We start from the raw sequence: 15409 nt of genomic DNA on the forward strand, positions 1-15409 counted from the left end.
TTTATCATGCCTTGGGATAATGATCTAGAGGAGCGTTACAGATTTGCTGTTTCAAGCCTCTTATTTACTGTATAGGAGAAAGGGACAGAGCAGGTTAGATCATCGATTGGGCAGGGGAGTAAAATTGTTTGTGTTCCTTCACAATTAGTTCTTCTGATGTGATGATTTAACCGTGCCAGTGGTCTGACCTTCCTCCCTTTGGCTGAGGGCTGGACAGGATTAATTATGTTTATTAAGAGTAACAACACCTGAAGGTGTTACAGCTGTACCCTTCTGTCAGAAACTACACCCCCCCATAATGGGCCACCACTGCCTGACAGCTTTTTAGCCACTTTAGTTCCAAGCATAACTTAAATGGCTAGTGACCTGGCATTCTGGTGCGGCTTTTAGCCCAAGCCCCTGCAGATTGCTGGAGCCTCGAAGCTGAATGGTTTAACTCAGAAAATAAGTAGTGTTTTGTAAAACAGAACCCACTTGTCTCATTAACAGTGCTTCATTTCCCATGGGAGCCCACAAAATGGCTCATTTATATTTAATAATACGCAGTAAGTTTTGGCCAATTGTTCAACACAGTGTAGATAACATTGAGTGAGTTTCCTGCTGAAGTCAGCACAAGATAAGCAATAATGGCTGGGGGTTTTAGTTTATTTTTTTGTTGCCCCACGAATCCAAAACAATGTAAAGAGAAGTTCTAAACAAACTGTGCCTCCTGAAATGATAATTTTGCTATTGCATATAGAAATATTTAAACCAATTAAGGTATAATAACTCAGCCCTATAGATTTTCAAATGAAAACCTGTTTTCGTGAAACTCCCAAGCTATTGTGTCATTTAATGTCATTTCTAATAAAGTTGCTGAAATGCTAATAGCCTAAAAAGATCCTGAAGCTCTTGTACAGTGTGTCCAAGTCTTTCTAAGCTGAACTGGTCAACTTAATTGAGTTTGGGACATTTAGGAAAAATGAGCTGTTTAAAAATAAAAAATAAAAAAAAAAAAAAAAAAAAAAAGCATTGGCTATAGTAAGCCAATTCCAACCTAATAATTTGTGTACAGGTTGGCTGTAAACAAAATTAATGATTTTTTCACAGACAAAATGAGGTTTATTGTGCTGCCGGTTCCTACTGCTCCCAGTCAGCCACAGCCCCCTGAAGGTCAGGGCAGGTCTAACCAGCTCTGTATTCTTTGTTCTCTCATCACTGCAACTTAAGCGTGTGTTCAGGCTCATTTGGTGGATTTTCCTGAGGGTTTTCTCTCCCATTGCTTGCCTGTGGAGCCACGCTCTGAAAGGAGGCCAGACGTCTTTTTTTATCTACTGCACTAACACCTGCCTCGGCCTTGGCTCGTGCGGGAGAAGGGATGAGCCCAACAGGCCTCGGGCTGGCTGCTGACCGACCGCGTGGGGATGGCTAATAAGGGACCTTGACTGGCAAGCGGCTACACAGGCTGCGTGTCCAGCCGTGACTTGACCCGCAGGAGCGGCTGGCTCAATCCACAGTCGTGTCGGGGGAACGCCGGCCATTGCCGGTCCTCCTTCGTCATCCCTGGCTCTGCTACGCAGGCCAGGGGGCTTGCTTAATGGACGGCGCTGGGGAGGCGCAGAGGGTCTGGGGTGGGGGTCATTCCTGTTACCCCGCCTGCCGGGTGGTGGAAGGGATCGCTCAGAATTAACGAAAAAAAAAGTTTAAAACAAGCGTGAGGAAAAAAGAACGATTCCTTCCCACACCGGGAGTCGAACCCGGGCCGCCTGGGTGAAAACCAGGAATCCTAACCGCTAGACCATGTGGGACCGCATACGTGGGGGCCCTGCCGCGCCATCTGCCGCCTGCGCCGCCGGCCCGCGCGCCGCCGGCCCGCGCGCCGCCGGCCGGGGGGGTCACCCCGCAGGAGCGGGGCGGGGGGCGGGGGGGCTGCGGACACCGGCGTCGAGTTACGGGGAGCCGTGCCACTGAGAAAGCTGCTGTGCCAAACCCCGCAAAAGTTAGGGTCGTCCTTCCCTAAGCCATCAAAATTCTTTCAGTTAAAAGATGGGGATGGAGGCTGACAACACTGAAGAGGGAGGAAATGACACGTGGGAGGATGAACAGGTGCAGCCCAAAAAGGTACAGAAACTGGGTTAAGAGGCACAAATATGCTTCTGTACAAATCCTAGCAATCAAAATATAAATTGGAACAACTGAACTACCCGGTTTTGACTGAGAACAACCTTATCAGAAATTGGTGCAAAGGGGACATTGTGATAACTGACTACAGATTATACAGAAAGAAACGACTAAATTGTGCTTGTGGAGGAATGATGCTGGATGCCAAAGAAACCTCAGAGTCAGTGTGCCTCAATGATTTTAGTCTTCCAACATGTAACACTAAACCCATATAATTAGAAAATTCACACCTAAATATGCAAAGGGGAGTATTAGGACTACTGTAGTGAACAGTCTTCAGAGCCAGTGCTGGTGACAGTGATATATTTAGGAGATCAGAAAGGCTGCCAAGGCAGAAAACATCATCACAATGAAGTCTCCAATTACCCCCATACTGAGTGAGTAAATGTCACATCAGCATATGATGTAGTTGCTACATTTTGGATACCACAAAGGCTGGATTTTTGGAGTGGTTGGTCGGAGAACATAAAAGAAGAGACTGGGTTTAGTGCTGAGATGTGTCAGGGGCTTTATTCAAAACTGTGCTATTCAAAAAGCTATGTATAAAAGTGAGTATAATGTATTAAATCTGGTGTCATTAAAAGAAAAACAGCAACAAAGAACCTCCTCCCAAAAGAGTTTATTAAAAAATGAATAAGCCAAAAGGATGACATGCTTGTAAGAAGCATGGAGGCTGCTAAAATGTCTCAGAACAGTTTCTATCACCAGGAGAAAAAACTGAAAATAGACTGCTATGGTTGCAAAGCATGGTAAAGCAAGCTATTGAACTATTAAATACCCTTCCAATTGTGAAGCTGGTGCAGACCATGTCCATGTGACAGCAGAGAAGATCCTGAATAGGATCCAAGGTGTCAAGTGGATCTCATGGTAACCGCATAAGGTAGATTCCAGCCGATCCCGTTTCCTTGCATGGATCCCAGCTGCAGCTCACTGGCCCACACACAGTTGCTGTGGTTTGTGCTAGGGACATGAGGAGGGATTGGCTTCCAGCCAAAGGTCCCTGCTTTTTTTTGTCAGGAGATGATCGTAGTCCATCTCTGTGAGATGAGGAAAAATTTGCTCCTCAAGGACTGGGGATTTTAACTTCTCCCATGCACCAACCTGTGCCTGTCCTCAGCCTCTCTTCCAGTCTCAGTGCTGCACAATGCTGCTTCTCCTTCCAGAAACTCTGGGAAGGTGTCAACAGAAGGAGCAGCAGTGCCAGCACCTGCAGCCCTCTCACTCTGCTCAGGAATTGCATATGAGGGAAGGTGAGAGGTCTCAATTTATTGACCACTCCTGGAGATCAGGGCACTGGGAGAGGTAGACCTTTGGCTTTATTTAGACTGACCATGCTCACGCTGTTATCATACCTGCTGCTCTCAGGGCCCTGAGGGTGCTAACGAGCTCTTACAGCTCTGACCAGCCTCACCTGGGTCTTGCACGCCCTGCCCAGGAGCCCCAGTGTGGATCAGTCCTGGGCCCTCAGTCCCCACCTGAGCTGTGTTGGAGGTCCGCTTGTCTCCAGCGCTCTCGGCGATGTGCCTGTGGCTGTGCCCAGCCCTTGGTCTCTCTGACCCTGACCTGCAGGCTCACTGCCTGGCCTGGGCTCTGCCTTGTCACTACAAACCTGCATGGCCGTCACCGGGCTCTGTCTGACTTCAGTTACCATCACTGGCTTGATCCTGACCTGCAGAGTGACTGCCCAGTTTTCCTGACTACCTCAGACCTCTCTCCTCTAACAACAGCTGATCACAAAGGGTAGCCACGGAGGAACTTGGACAGAGATGCATGCATTCATGTTGTCAGCACCCAGCCCGCGTGCACAGCACTCAAATTAAAATACAAGAACCCGTTTGTTGAGTTGGTCTGCTTAGTAGATATCCATGATATTTAAAAACTAGCAATGAGCAGCTTTCAAAATGGTTTGACTAAAGCTGAATACTTGGATGCTGAGAGGAATCAAGCTTGCCTGACAAAGTCAGTGCAGCAAATGGAAATAAGAATTTGGCATTTTGGCACTGCAACACCGGCAACCACAGGTTAGAAACTTAACTTCTCCCTTCAGTTATGTGGTAGAGCAAAGAACTTGTTGCCATTCCCACTGACTTCAGCAGGAGCGTGACCAGTCCTCAAACCCTTGACTGTATGAGAAAGGGTAAAAGATAGAGTATAATCCACTTTTTGCACTCATTATAGGACTTCTTGTTATCAGTATGTATTAGTAAACAGGTGGTGTACAGTCAAAAGAAAAAGTAAGTGTAAGTTTTAAAAAGTCAAATCTGTATTATTTCACTGAAAGGGTATGTTGAGAAATAACAACCTGAAGATATTTCAGTGGGGGACATCTATAAACAACAAAATGGAATTTTTCTTTTTTTTTTTTTTGGTGATAGTTAACAACAGGAATAATGGGATGAAGCGGAGACAATCTAGGCAGATTATAATGCAAAGCACCCTGACAGGGCTGCAGATAGATGTCTGAATGGTTGCGCCAGGAGACCAGGCCAGCAAGAAATACCCCCAGAAGAGCCTCTATACAGGTGAGAAATGGCATAGGTGACCTTGCAAATCCCCATCTTTCTCTGGAGTCCTGACCATGGGACTTTCTTTCCAGGTTTCTCACAGAAATGGGGATTAAATTAATTTGTCAAGGCTTGTAAGAAAAATCATCAGACTGCGGGATTATCTCGAGAAATTACAGGTTCTGTCTGTGGCTAAGAAATAAACTCAGTCCTTGGCAAGTACCTACAAGATTACATTGTCCAGCACAAACATCAGCCACAGAAAAAACAGACAGGCCAGACAGCTCATGCGGCCTGGTGGGTGAGGGAGCAGGGAGTTACAGTGCCATCGGACAGCTGTGTCACCACCGCTCACATTGCTGTTGGGGTGCACGTGGCAAGGCCATCTCAGTCTCATGTCACTGGCCTTGACCACCCGCCTCTCGGCAAGTGCCCTCTGCTCTAGGCAGCTGTCCCCCAGCTCAAGGCAGCTGATGGTGGCACTCATGTAGCCAACCCCCACACACTTTGTCTTCCAGTGTATAACGTCTCCTGGAGGGGAGAGAGCATCATTGCTCAGCTCATGCATTTGGACCAACTGGTAAATCCTTAAAGGACATAGGTTGAAAGCAGCAGAGCTCTTACCAGACACAAAGAGGCATGAGACCCTGTGATCAAATAGAAGTCCCTTGGGAACCTGCAGCTGGTATGGTAGCAGGGATGTATGCACCTTATCTTGGGGAGGCTTTCTCTTATGGGAATTTTGAAGCAAGGCAGGCAAGCCTCTGCTGTGGACATTGACCATCATTGCCAGCAGCCTCAGAGTTCAGCTCATAGAAAGTGACCTGGGACCATGGGCTTCCCTTCCTGTGTCTGCCTATCTTTGGGACAAGGGTAACCCAGGAGAGCAGAGTTGATCTGGTTCACAAGGGACGTTTGCATATCCACCTTCCTCCCCCATTCTTCTCTCTTCCCTGCCCATTCTGGTGGTGCAAAACACTACTCACTTCTGTTTTGTACCAGTTTAATGAACTGATGTGGTTCACCCAGGCTCAGATGAACACCAGAACCAAGACTCAGCACAGCAAGATCAGGACTTGATGCATGGGGAACCCTCAGCTCAGTTCAGCCATCTCACCCACTGCACCCTTCTTTCCCCTCTAAGGGTTTGTAATCACTGTATCTGATGCCCTTCTGCTCTCTGCAGCTCCCCCCTAAAAAGGCAAAGCTCTCCTTTGCTGTAGGGAGTGGTAACCCCTGCTAGAGCTAATCCCACAGCTTTGTCAGCAGCCAGGGAGCCATGGTAGCAGGGAATATGGCAGAAACCTCTCCTGTGTGTTTTCAGTCACAATCTGTTTTATAAAGCAGGAGAGGAAACAAAGAGCATTTGCTGCTCCATCTGTTTCTGCATCCCATGCTGCTAAGGTTGGGTTACAGCCAGCTGCTGCCATTGCCAATTGGTAACACGATAGCATGACTGCTTACTTTGGAAGGGAGCTAAAGACAGTAAGATGGAAAAAATGGGGACAGGATGATTTTTAATAAGCCCCATTGCAGAACACCTGGCTTGTTACATAAATTTACATCATGCCCACCATAAGAAAACTTGCTGATTGCTGCTTAAAAACACATATTTTTACAAATGGCCTAATATCTCCAAATAGCTTCCTCCAAAGGACAGTCCTGGGCTATTTGATATCCTCAGTCAGCTTCAAAATACAGTCAGGGTTAATTAACAACAGGGATGGTTTTTTCTTTGCCTCATACATGCCAAGACCATTTGTCAGAGAGGGCTCTCACAGTGCACAATTGAGAGAACCTCAGACAGCAACTTCTGCATCCAGGTCAGCCTAGTCCCACTCAATAAGGTATTTGAGACATTTAATACAAGATCTCTGTGCTCTGAAATAATGTAGAATTCACCACAGCTGCCTGCCCAGCTCGAACCTCAAGCCCCTGACATAGAATTACAGATATGTTGATCGGAAGGGACCTTTGGAGGGCATTAGCCCAAACTCTTGCTTGAAGCATGACCGTCATCAACACTAGACCAAGTCATCCATGGATTTGTATAGCCAAACCTTGAATATCTCCAAGGATGGAGATATCCCATTTTCCATGTGGGTGAACTATACCTCCTGGTCAACCTCGCACTTAATCTTATTTCCTGTTGCAACAAAGAGCTGCCCATGGTGAGAAATCTTGCCCACGTGTAGGCACTCACAATAGTATCTTGGTAGTAGTTTGACCTATTTAACATACGGCTTGCACAGTACAGAGTATTTTCTGGTATTATTGGCTCCTTCAGTACAAGAATGCACAGAGATGCTCCTGCTCCAGCTCCCCCTCTCAGCCATGGGGGCTCGTTGTGCTGGGTGCAGTAGGAGGTGACAGACGAGCTGGAGATGCGGTGACAGCACGGCAGTGCCATACCGACCATGCAAGAGGAGCAGAGCTGGTTTGGTGATGCTAACCAGGGTCAGTCACAGTCAAGTGACTCCTGACCCAGTTGGTGAGTCAGGGTCAGGAAGGAGCCAGGTCTGGCACAAGTTTCACTGGAACATAGCTCAGGCGGGGCCGAGGGTGAGGACCTGAGCTTAAGTGCAGCTCCGGAGTGGAGCAGGGAGCCACTGATGAAGCATCTCCCAGCTCATTCTCCCGCTGTCGCTGGTACCCTGAAAGGTTGATCCAAGCTTGCAGCTGCACTGGGTCAGTGCTGGCCGTAAGGCCAGACACCCAAACCTTGCCAAGTATTTTAGGCATCTACTCCCAATATCACCGGTCTCTCCTCAACACTGGGTTTGTTCACACCTGACTGGAGCTGTTGCTCGCCCCTTACCACATACGGAGACACTTACAGTGGGGCTGGTACCGGGCTGGCCTGGTTCCAGGCTGTGCAGCCCAGTTTGTTAACAGAGGCAGAGCAAGGGCAGTGCCCGCTGGCCCAAACCTCCAGGGCAACATACTGGCTGCGATCACAGCTGTAGCACATCTGCCTGGGCATTGCCCCATCTCCCTAGCCCAAGTACGTGTGGGCAGGGCAGCAGCAGTGCAATACTGAGCTTTCCTTACCTTTAGCATCACCAGTTCTTCCGTACCCACAGATGAAGAAGACTCCTCATATAAGGTCTTCCACTTGCCATTTCCTGATGTGCAGTGTGTGCACAAGTACGAATGTCCACCAGCTGAGCAGCTTCACGAAAGTGGGGTGGGTGTACAACTCCAGTTACAGTTTCTTCCACCTGGGAGCAGCATCTGAAGAAATGATTCAAGCATGATCTCAGGGCACTGGCTCCTTTTGCAGTTCTTCAGTGACAGGTGTAGGAAATATCCTTCAGCCAAGAACAGGCAGCAAGGGAGTACTTTGGCCTGGAAACACTGATCAAGCATCTCTTAATTAATTTTACAGTGATCTAGTGTTCACGTCCTCACAATTCATGGAGGCTGTTTCTTCCTGTAGGCAGTGTGGCTTTGTTATTAGCAAAAGAGTCAGGGTTTATAACCCTCTCTTCTCAGAGACACTGCAATGTCTTTGCCATGCTCTCAAAGACTGTTCAGACACTGCATATTCACCTCCTGCTGCCATCGTTGGTGTACTGAATGGCAGGCATCACAACTGGTGGGCTTAAACTCTCATGTAAGTGCCACAGAGTGACCCTCCTGTATGTCGGGAGGAGGATCTTCTCGTGTTATTGTACCAGGTACCACTGGTAGAAATTTTCCTCAGCCCATGACTGCCTGAGCTGTGAAAGACTCTGAAAAAGTCACTGCAGAGGTCCCACAAAAGAAGCTTTTCCCTTAGCTGCTTAATTTTTCCCCTCTGGGACTTCTCTCCCCCTCCCTGAGTCACTGGTGTTGACACAGCTCATGTCCACCAGTACTCCCCAGCCTTCCCAAAGAGATGGACCCTGATCTGGCAGCTTTGCACCTGTATGCCAGTGACAGCCTCACAACCGTCTATTGTGCCTAGTAACTGAACCTCCTTTCACCCAGATTTCCTACTCCGGCAGTGAGGATCTCTGCTCCCAAGAGTGTCCTTGGTGCCAGCAGGTATGTATGTGACCATCCTCTGGTGGGGAGGTTCTGCCTCCACAGTGGTCTCCTTAGCTCTTCATTTTGATGCTCTCCCGCTGCATGACTTTGTGTAAGACAGCACAGGGCTGCTAGCCCATGAGTAGGACTGATCTGAGATGTCATCTCAGCATGTACTCTGCGTCCTTGAGTGCCTCCAGCTTGCTTGATTTGGCCTCAAGAGAGAGGGGATGTCTTAGCGCGCTGTGTGCAGAATCATGTCCCAAGAATTTTAGCCGCAGCAGCTAACCAATGATGTTACAGGTTCTCTAGAAAGCCTGATGGAGGTGTAAATTGAAAACAGCCTGCACATTACCATCAAACCCTGAAATATGCAAAATAAAATGGGAATGTTGCAGAAAAAATAAATGCTTGTCTGGTCCCTCCTGCAGCCAACTTCCCATGTACTGTGTTGGGTCACTCATTTTGTGGGGCCCCTGAAGCTGGGGCTCTTGCAACCTCCCACCTCCCCAGCTTCTATCCGCAGTCTATCCAAAGGTTCTTGCTAGCACAGCAATGTCAATCAGGCTGTTAAAGTTTTTATACACCAAGTCTGTATCTACAAGAGCCCTTGAACACTGACTGTCAGGCTGCTATAAGCATTTTCCCAGTACCACCATTTCCTTCAGCGGACAGGTATAGCAAAGGTGAATAATATTTGCACCTCCACAAGGAAAGCTGACAATTGAACTACGTTAGAGCTACACCAGCAAACTTTTGTTTCCAACACAGACTTGGTTTAGCTCTTCTTTTGCTTCTCGGCTTGCCTATGCCTCAGTCCCTGAGCTTTGCAGCCCTGCAAAACTCAGCCTCCCCTGTCTGCTCTCCCACCGCACTGCGGGCACCTCCAGAAGCTTCGCAGCCCCTGCAGGGGCCCTGCTCTCCACCGGCCCCTGCTGCACGGACCCCCGTGGTAAGCACAATGCAGCTGCACGTCCAGCCAGTGTGGAGTGGCCATGATCTCACTGTCTCTCTATTTGTTATTTAAAAGCGCAGTGGGACTTTCACATTAATGTCTTCAGATTAAGTTACTCTGAAGTTCTTTGGTAGTGCCAAAATGCTGTCTGCAAGAGAGCACCACCAGTGCGGTATCACTCTGGGCAGGGACCCCATCCACTGGCTCACCCGGGGTGATTAATAAACTGAACACTCATTTCTGACTGCAGCAGAAGTTTTCTGCATGGTGTGATATAGGCCCAAAATCACTGTTAGTGGCGAAATCCACTGAGTGTTTGGCCAAGTCTTGCACCCCCAGTTAGATGGGTCTGAGGCATCCAGGCAGTTCAACCCCCAGGATTTGCTTCCACATGGGGTTGTTCCTATTCTGGAATAACAGGACCCCATACAAAATTTGTTGGGAGCAGTGCCACATTGCAGCAGTCACTGATACAACAAGGGCTCCGCTGTGGTGCTATGCCAAGTGACATACTCCAAACTGGTGGCTGACAAAAGCTGATCTAGCGGGGCTGACCTTTAGTGCACAGTTTGTTTATTCAGACTACTTATGGTGGTCAAGGAGCACGGCGCTATCTTTTCCAGAGGCCTCTGAACTGCTGTTTGTATGCTGAGGGTTGAACAGTGCATGCGTGGGGGACACGCCTGGTCTTCCTGCCCAGCCTTGAGCAGGCTACTTATATTCTCAGGACACAGATGAACACATAAAGTCCCCAAAATCTGCCCAGACAAAATTGCTAGGGCAAAACCAGAGGGCATGTATGGGCAAACCCAGATGCATGGTAGCCTTACACCGTGTGCTGACCCAGGGCTTGTCACTCCACCATGTCACCTCTCAGGGACAGTCCAGCATACAGCATGAAGACGTTTTCCTCTCTCCATGCTCCAGGCTGCTCCAAGTCCCACTCGCCTAAATTCCACTTTCCACCCCCACTCTTGGGGGATGTCAGGAGTAACAGAGGGCAGAGCAGAGCCGCTAAAGCACCGTGCACCGCAGAGCTGCCTGTGGACCCACGCCGCCAGCGCCAGGCACAGCAAGGGGCAGTGTCGGGGACACCCGAACGATCTGGCGGGGCAGCCGTGACCCAGGAGCCAGCACCGGCTGTATCTGAGCCCTGCACCAGCCGCAGCCTCCAGGTGGTCTAAGGCAGGGGGGCAGCCGTGTGGCCCGCCACGCCACCCGTGACGGGCGGCACGGCTCCCGCCGCTAACCACGATTTTCCTCGCGAACCTGTTCACGACAGCGGACGATCACCTGCAGCTCGAACAGCGCCTCGGCTTTTCTAAACCCGAGATCCCGGCTCTCGCTCCTCTCCTTCTCGTTCCCGCCCCTCGGCAAGGTCGGGCAGGGGGCTCCGCGGCGCCGGGGCCCGGGGGGGGGCTCGGGGGGGGGCTCGGGGGGGCCCGGAGCCGCCGCCGCCGCCAGGGGCTGCCCTCGGCGCGGCCCGGCCCGGCGCGGCCCCGCGCCCCCCAGCAGGGGGACCCGGGGAGCGGCCGGGGGTCCCGGCGGCCGGGCCGGGCCGGGCCGCGCCGCCCCCCGGGCGGGGCCGGGCTCGGGTTTCACATCCTGCCCCGCTCGCAGGGAGGGCGGGCGGCGCGGGGCCATGGCGGAGAGGTGAGTGCGGCCGCCACGCACCTGTTGAGGCGGGCGGGAGGCGCCGCTGTCCCGGGGCCGGGGGGCACCCGCGGCCCGGGGAGGGCCGGGCGAGCCGCGGGCTCCGGCGGGCGGGTGGGGGGCGAGCGGTGCCGGGCCGGGCCCTGGGGCGGTGGCAGGGCCGGGCCGGGCCGGGCGGCCAACTTGTGCGAGGAGCTTCCCTCCCGCAGCCGCTCCCCGCGCCGCCGCTCGCCGCCCTCCTGCCTGTGCTGGCCCGTCTGCGGTGTGTGTGTGTGTGGGGGGGTGTGTGTGTGGGGGGGTGTGTGTGTGGGGGGGTGTGTGTGTGTGGGGGGGGGGGGTGTGTGTGTGTGAGGGGGGGTGTGTGTGAGGGGGGGTGTGTGTGTGGGGGGGGGTGTGTGTGTGTGGGGGTGTGTGTGTGTGTGGGGGGTGTGTGTGAGGGGGTGTGTGTGTGAGGGGGTGTGTGTGTGAGGGGGGGTGTGTGTGAGGGGGGGTGTGTGTGAGGGGGTGTGTGTGTGTGTGGGGGGGTGTGTGTGGGGGGGGGGTGTGTGAGGGGGGGGTGTGTGTGTGGGGGGGGGGTGTGTGAGGGGGGGGGGGTGTGAGGGGGGGGGTGTGTGAGGGGGGGGGTGTGTGAGGGGGGGGGTGTGTGAGGGGGGGGGTGTGTGAGGGAGGGGGTGTGTGAGGGGGGGGGGGTGTGAGGGGGGGGGGGTGTGAGGGGGGGGGGGGTGTGTGGAACTCCCGCAGCCGCCCGGCTCCACCGCAAGGCCCGGCTTCCGCGGCGGCGCTCCGGCCGCTGCCGGGACCGGGCTGTTCGCAGCCGCCGAGTTCGGCCGGGCTGAGCCGGCCGGGCCCGGGCCCGGAGCTCCCCGTCCTGTCTGGGCCGAGCGGGTCCGGCGGAGCGGCAGCCGGCAGCATCGCGCTCCTCAGCGACCGCGGCCGGGCTCTGCCCGCTGCCCTCGCACCTCTGCGGGGGAACGGTCGGTCAGCAGTACCCTCTGGTTTTGTACCCGTTTTGGACCAGACTCGCGGGCTCCGGGGTGAGTTGCGCGTATAAGTTGCCGTCCCTCACTGAAGAAAACCAAGCACAACTACAAAATGACAATGGTTTCTTGGTCAAGTGCAGGAATGGCTGTTGTGCTTGGTTTGCTGGAGGGGGGTGACCAGGAAGGGTTCACTCTTCACCTGGAAGCGGGTGGAGAGCCAGGATCACCTCTTGGCAGTGAAAATGGAGGGCCAGGTAGCCAGGCAAGTTTCCCAGGCCACATCCTGCTTCCGACAAACGCGGGTGGATTTTATGGCTCGTCTGATTAATGCCATTCACGAAGAATTCCTCCTGGTTGTTCTGTAACTTGGCTTGTTGCTCAGAAGTGGTTGAATTAAGTTTGGCTCTGCAGGGAGGAAGGTACACAGCCTGGAAGAAGCACTATCCTCCACACAGCTGATTCTAGTTGCTGTTGTGCTGTTTTGCCAGCACTTTTTTTTTGTCCTAGATGAAAAGCTCAGAACAACTTAACATTCCTTCCAGTGTGGCTCTCCCCAGGGCCACCAGATTTCAGCTGGCTTCTAACGTTCTCTTTGTCTGGGTCAGAGGAGGGAGGGCTGTGCTGGCATTTTGCCTGGTACCTCGGTGATGGTGCAAGGTGTTAGGAATAATTTTTGATTTCTCTTGTGTTTGAAGTTGGTTTTAGTCAGTCTCTTCTGCATCTTCTCCAGCAGAACATGGTTTGAGTTAGTCTGGAAAAGGGAGTGTCTTGGGAAGGGATAGTAAATCCCCCTTAGAGTGGATGTAGAATACCAGAATTCATGCAGAGTGAAATGATTAGCAGAGAAGCATGCTCTCGGTCTGCTAGCAGTGGCAACTCATAGCAGCTGCTTCTGCCTCCCTGCTTGTGACAGCCAAGGGCGCTTGGTGCTCAGGGACAGAGGTTGCAGATTGCTCACTTTGGGGGATAAACTGGAAAACCTGACAAAGCCACATAGATTTAGGGCTATCGTTCCTCTAGTCACTGCAACAGAATATGGAGCTTCTTGCACTGGATTCCAGCATAATTTTTCCAGTGTATCCCCAATGCCTGTCTCTTTGGTGCTATTTGAGTTTGATTTTTACCAGGTTGATGAGACAGCTCTTTCATATTAGTTGGATGGAGGCTATTTGGGATGATGCTGAGATCACAGGGGATTTTAGGAATGCAGATTTTAAAGCCAGGTTTTTGGTCGGATAGTTCACATGCTTCTGTATTCACAACAGGTTTGCTTAGCTGAAACAGATGTCGTGACCTTAGCTGGGAGCACATAAGCTATGGGAGATCTAAGTATACTGGCCTGGTTCATTTTCTAACCAAGATAATTTTATGGTAGTCCTTGTGATGCAAAAGGCTTCTTTTAGCCTGACGGTTACTGGATGTGAAGCTGAAAACATCCTGATAAACTTGCATGTTTAGTGTGCCAACAAGACGTGCAGGATCTGTTTCACTGAATGCTGCCCTGCTTTAGGGACACAATAGGCGAATGCCTCTTGTTCAACTGATTTACTTCATCTCTAGAAAAATGTAATGTGCTGTGATGCAAAGATGAAAGCAGGAGAGACTGAGACTCCAGTAGTGAACTACCTAATGCGTAAGAAAATCTTGCAGATTTCAGTGTATTTGGGTCTGAGCTTTGAGGCATTTTTTTAATCAATCCTGCCAATCTTTTGAGGTTGGTTTAATAGGATTGGGGAAACTGCCTGCTGGCAACCAGATAAAGTTTTGTAAACCAGGGAACAGTGTGGGGGGGTTTTTGTGTGTTGTGGGGTGTTTTTTGTTTGTTTGGTTGGTTGGTTTTCGATTTTTTTGTTTTGGTTTGTTTTTTTCCCATAGAGACATGGAGGAAGAACAATTAGCATTGTTGAGGGACTGTGGGAAGGACTATAAGATCTAAATGGATCCACCTTTAATGGAATTATTTTGTAATTAAAGGTAATGAAGTATGAACCGATGCAGTATTCTGGCTTTTTGGCCTACGAGGGTGGCCTGTGTGTTGTTTCTTTTTCCCTTGGCAGTGAAGTTTAATAAATATTTGTATTCATGAACCCTTTCTTTGAAGTCACAAAAGGATGTCATATCTATATTTCTTGATAGGTAAATGCATTAGAATACTGCTTGGTTGCCTCTTAACCTATGTAGAAGAAAGATTTTCATTTTGGACGTGCCATTTTAGCAGCATGTTTTTGGCTGTTTGAATTAAATAGCCTTGGGACATGAGTAGAGGGAGATCTTCCAGCCTGTTCCAGAAGTACTGGGGATTGCTGAAGTCCTGCTAAATGGGTGGGTAGAAGGACTGGGGATGCAATTGAGTGCACTTTTTTCACCGGGAAACCTGATGGTTTGGCTGGCCATTTTAATTTGATTAATACAAAATATAAAGGATTCACATGCTTTATGTTCTGATTGAGACTCAGTAAAAAAATTTCATCATAGTGTCTTGAATAGGAGTTTGTTGTATATCATTATTTCAGATTAATTCAGGCTTTAATTTGTCTTTGCCTGAATACTAGTTTCGGTGTTTTTTCAGAAGCTTTAATTTAGGAACAGGTTAAAACTTCCACACCTCTTCAGCCTGCTCTGGAGCTGCTAACAAACTCCTTGTGTCTAAACTCAGCTGTGGCTTTACAGCAAAGGGGTCTTCTGGTTTTGGCAGGGCATCTGAATGTCCAGCAGTTACTCAGTGCAGAGTCCTCCACATCCTCTGAACTGGGTCCGTGTGCCCTTTTTTGGTTTACCCTCTTTTAAAGATTTAAATAAGGTCATGAATAAGTGTCTTCTTTATAGCTAGCTGTGACTGCAGGACAAGCTTCTGCTCCCAGCAGGTTTTCCCACTCTCGTCTTCTGGATGAGCCTATTCCTGGATGAGCATTGTGGTAACTTGCCTCACAGTAAATGAGCTGGGGTAGTGAAGATCTGTTTGCTCTCTGACATCAGTGGAGATAACCTCTCCCCCCTGCACTTAACATCAGCTTGACCTCTGCCACGCATTCCTGGTGTCATCTCTGCTGCTGGAGCTATTGGTGAGCTTGCCAGGGCAGTTTCCTTAGGATGAAATGGTTTAAGGGTGAAAGACTGACTGGGTTTAAGTGAAATGAGGAGTGTGG

General features: G+C 50.5%; 1 protein-coding gene and 1 non-coding gene across 3 annotated transcripts in view; one reads left to right on the plus strand and one right to left on the minus strand.

Moving 5' to 3' along the window:
• Window positions 1-1715: 1715 nt before the first annotated feature.
• Window positions 1716-1787, minus strand: TRNAE-UUC. Its single transcript has one exon. It is a non-coding gene; the product is annotated as a tRNA-Glu (tRNA).
• Window positions 1788-10722: 8935 nt separating this feature from the next.
• Window positions 10723-15409, plus strand: part of LOC104358208 (rho GTPase-activating protein 39) — a 65560-nt gene continuing 60873 nt past the window's right edge. Inside the window, exon 1 of one of the 2 annotated variants that reach the window (XM_042801119.1) lies at window positions 10723-11008. Coding sequence is in view for 1 of the 2 variants with exons in the window: in XM_042801118.1 (XP_042657052.1) it covers window positions 11273-11283 (11 nt within the window). In the remaining variant the exon portion in view is untranslated. Of the gene's footprint in view, window positions 11009-11151; window positions 11284-15409 lie in introns of those variants that run through there. The other variant, XM_042801118.1, reaches the window with a different exon arrangement.

Source organism: Tyto alba, unplaced genomic scaffold (genome assembly GCF_018691265.1).
Source record: "Tyto alba isolate M040663 unplaced genomic scaffold, T.alba_DEE_v4.0 Super-Scaffold_33, whole genome shotgun sequence".
In the NCBI taxonomy this organism is placed as follows: domain Eukaryota; kingdom Metazoa; phylum Chordata; class Aves; order Strigiformes; family Tytonidae; genus Tyto; species Tyto alba.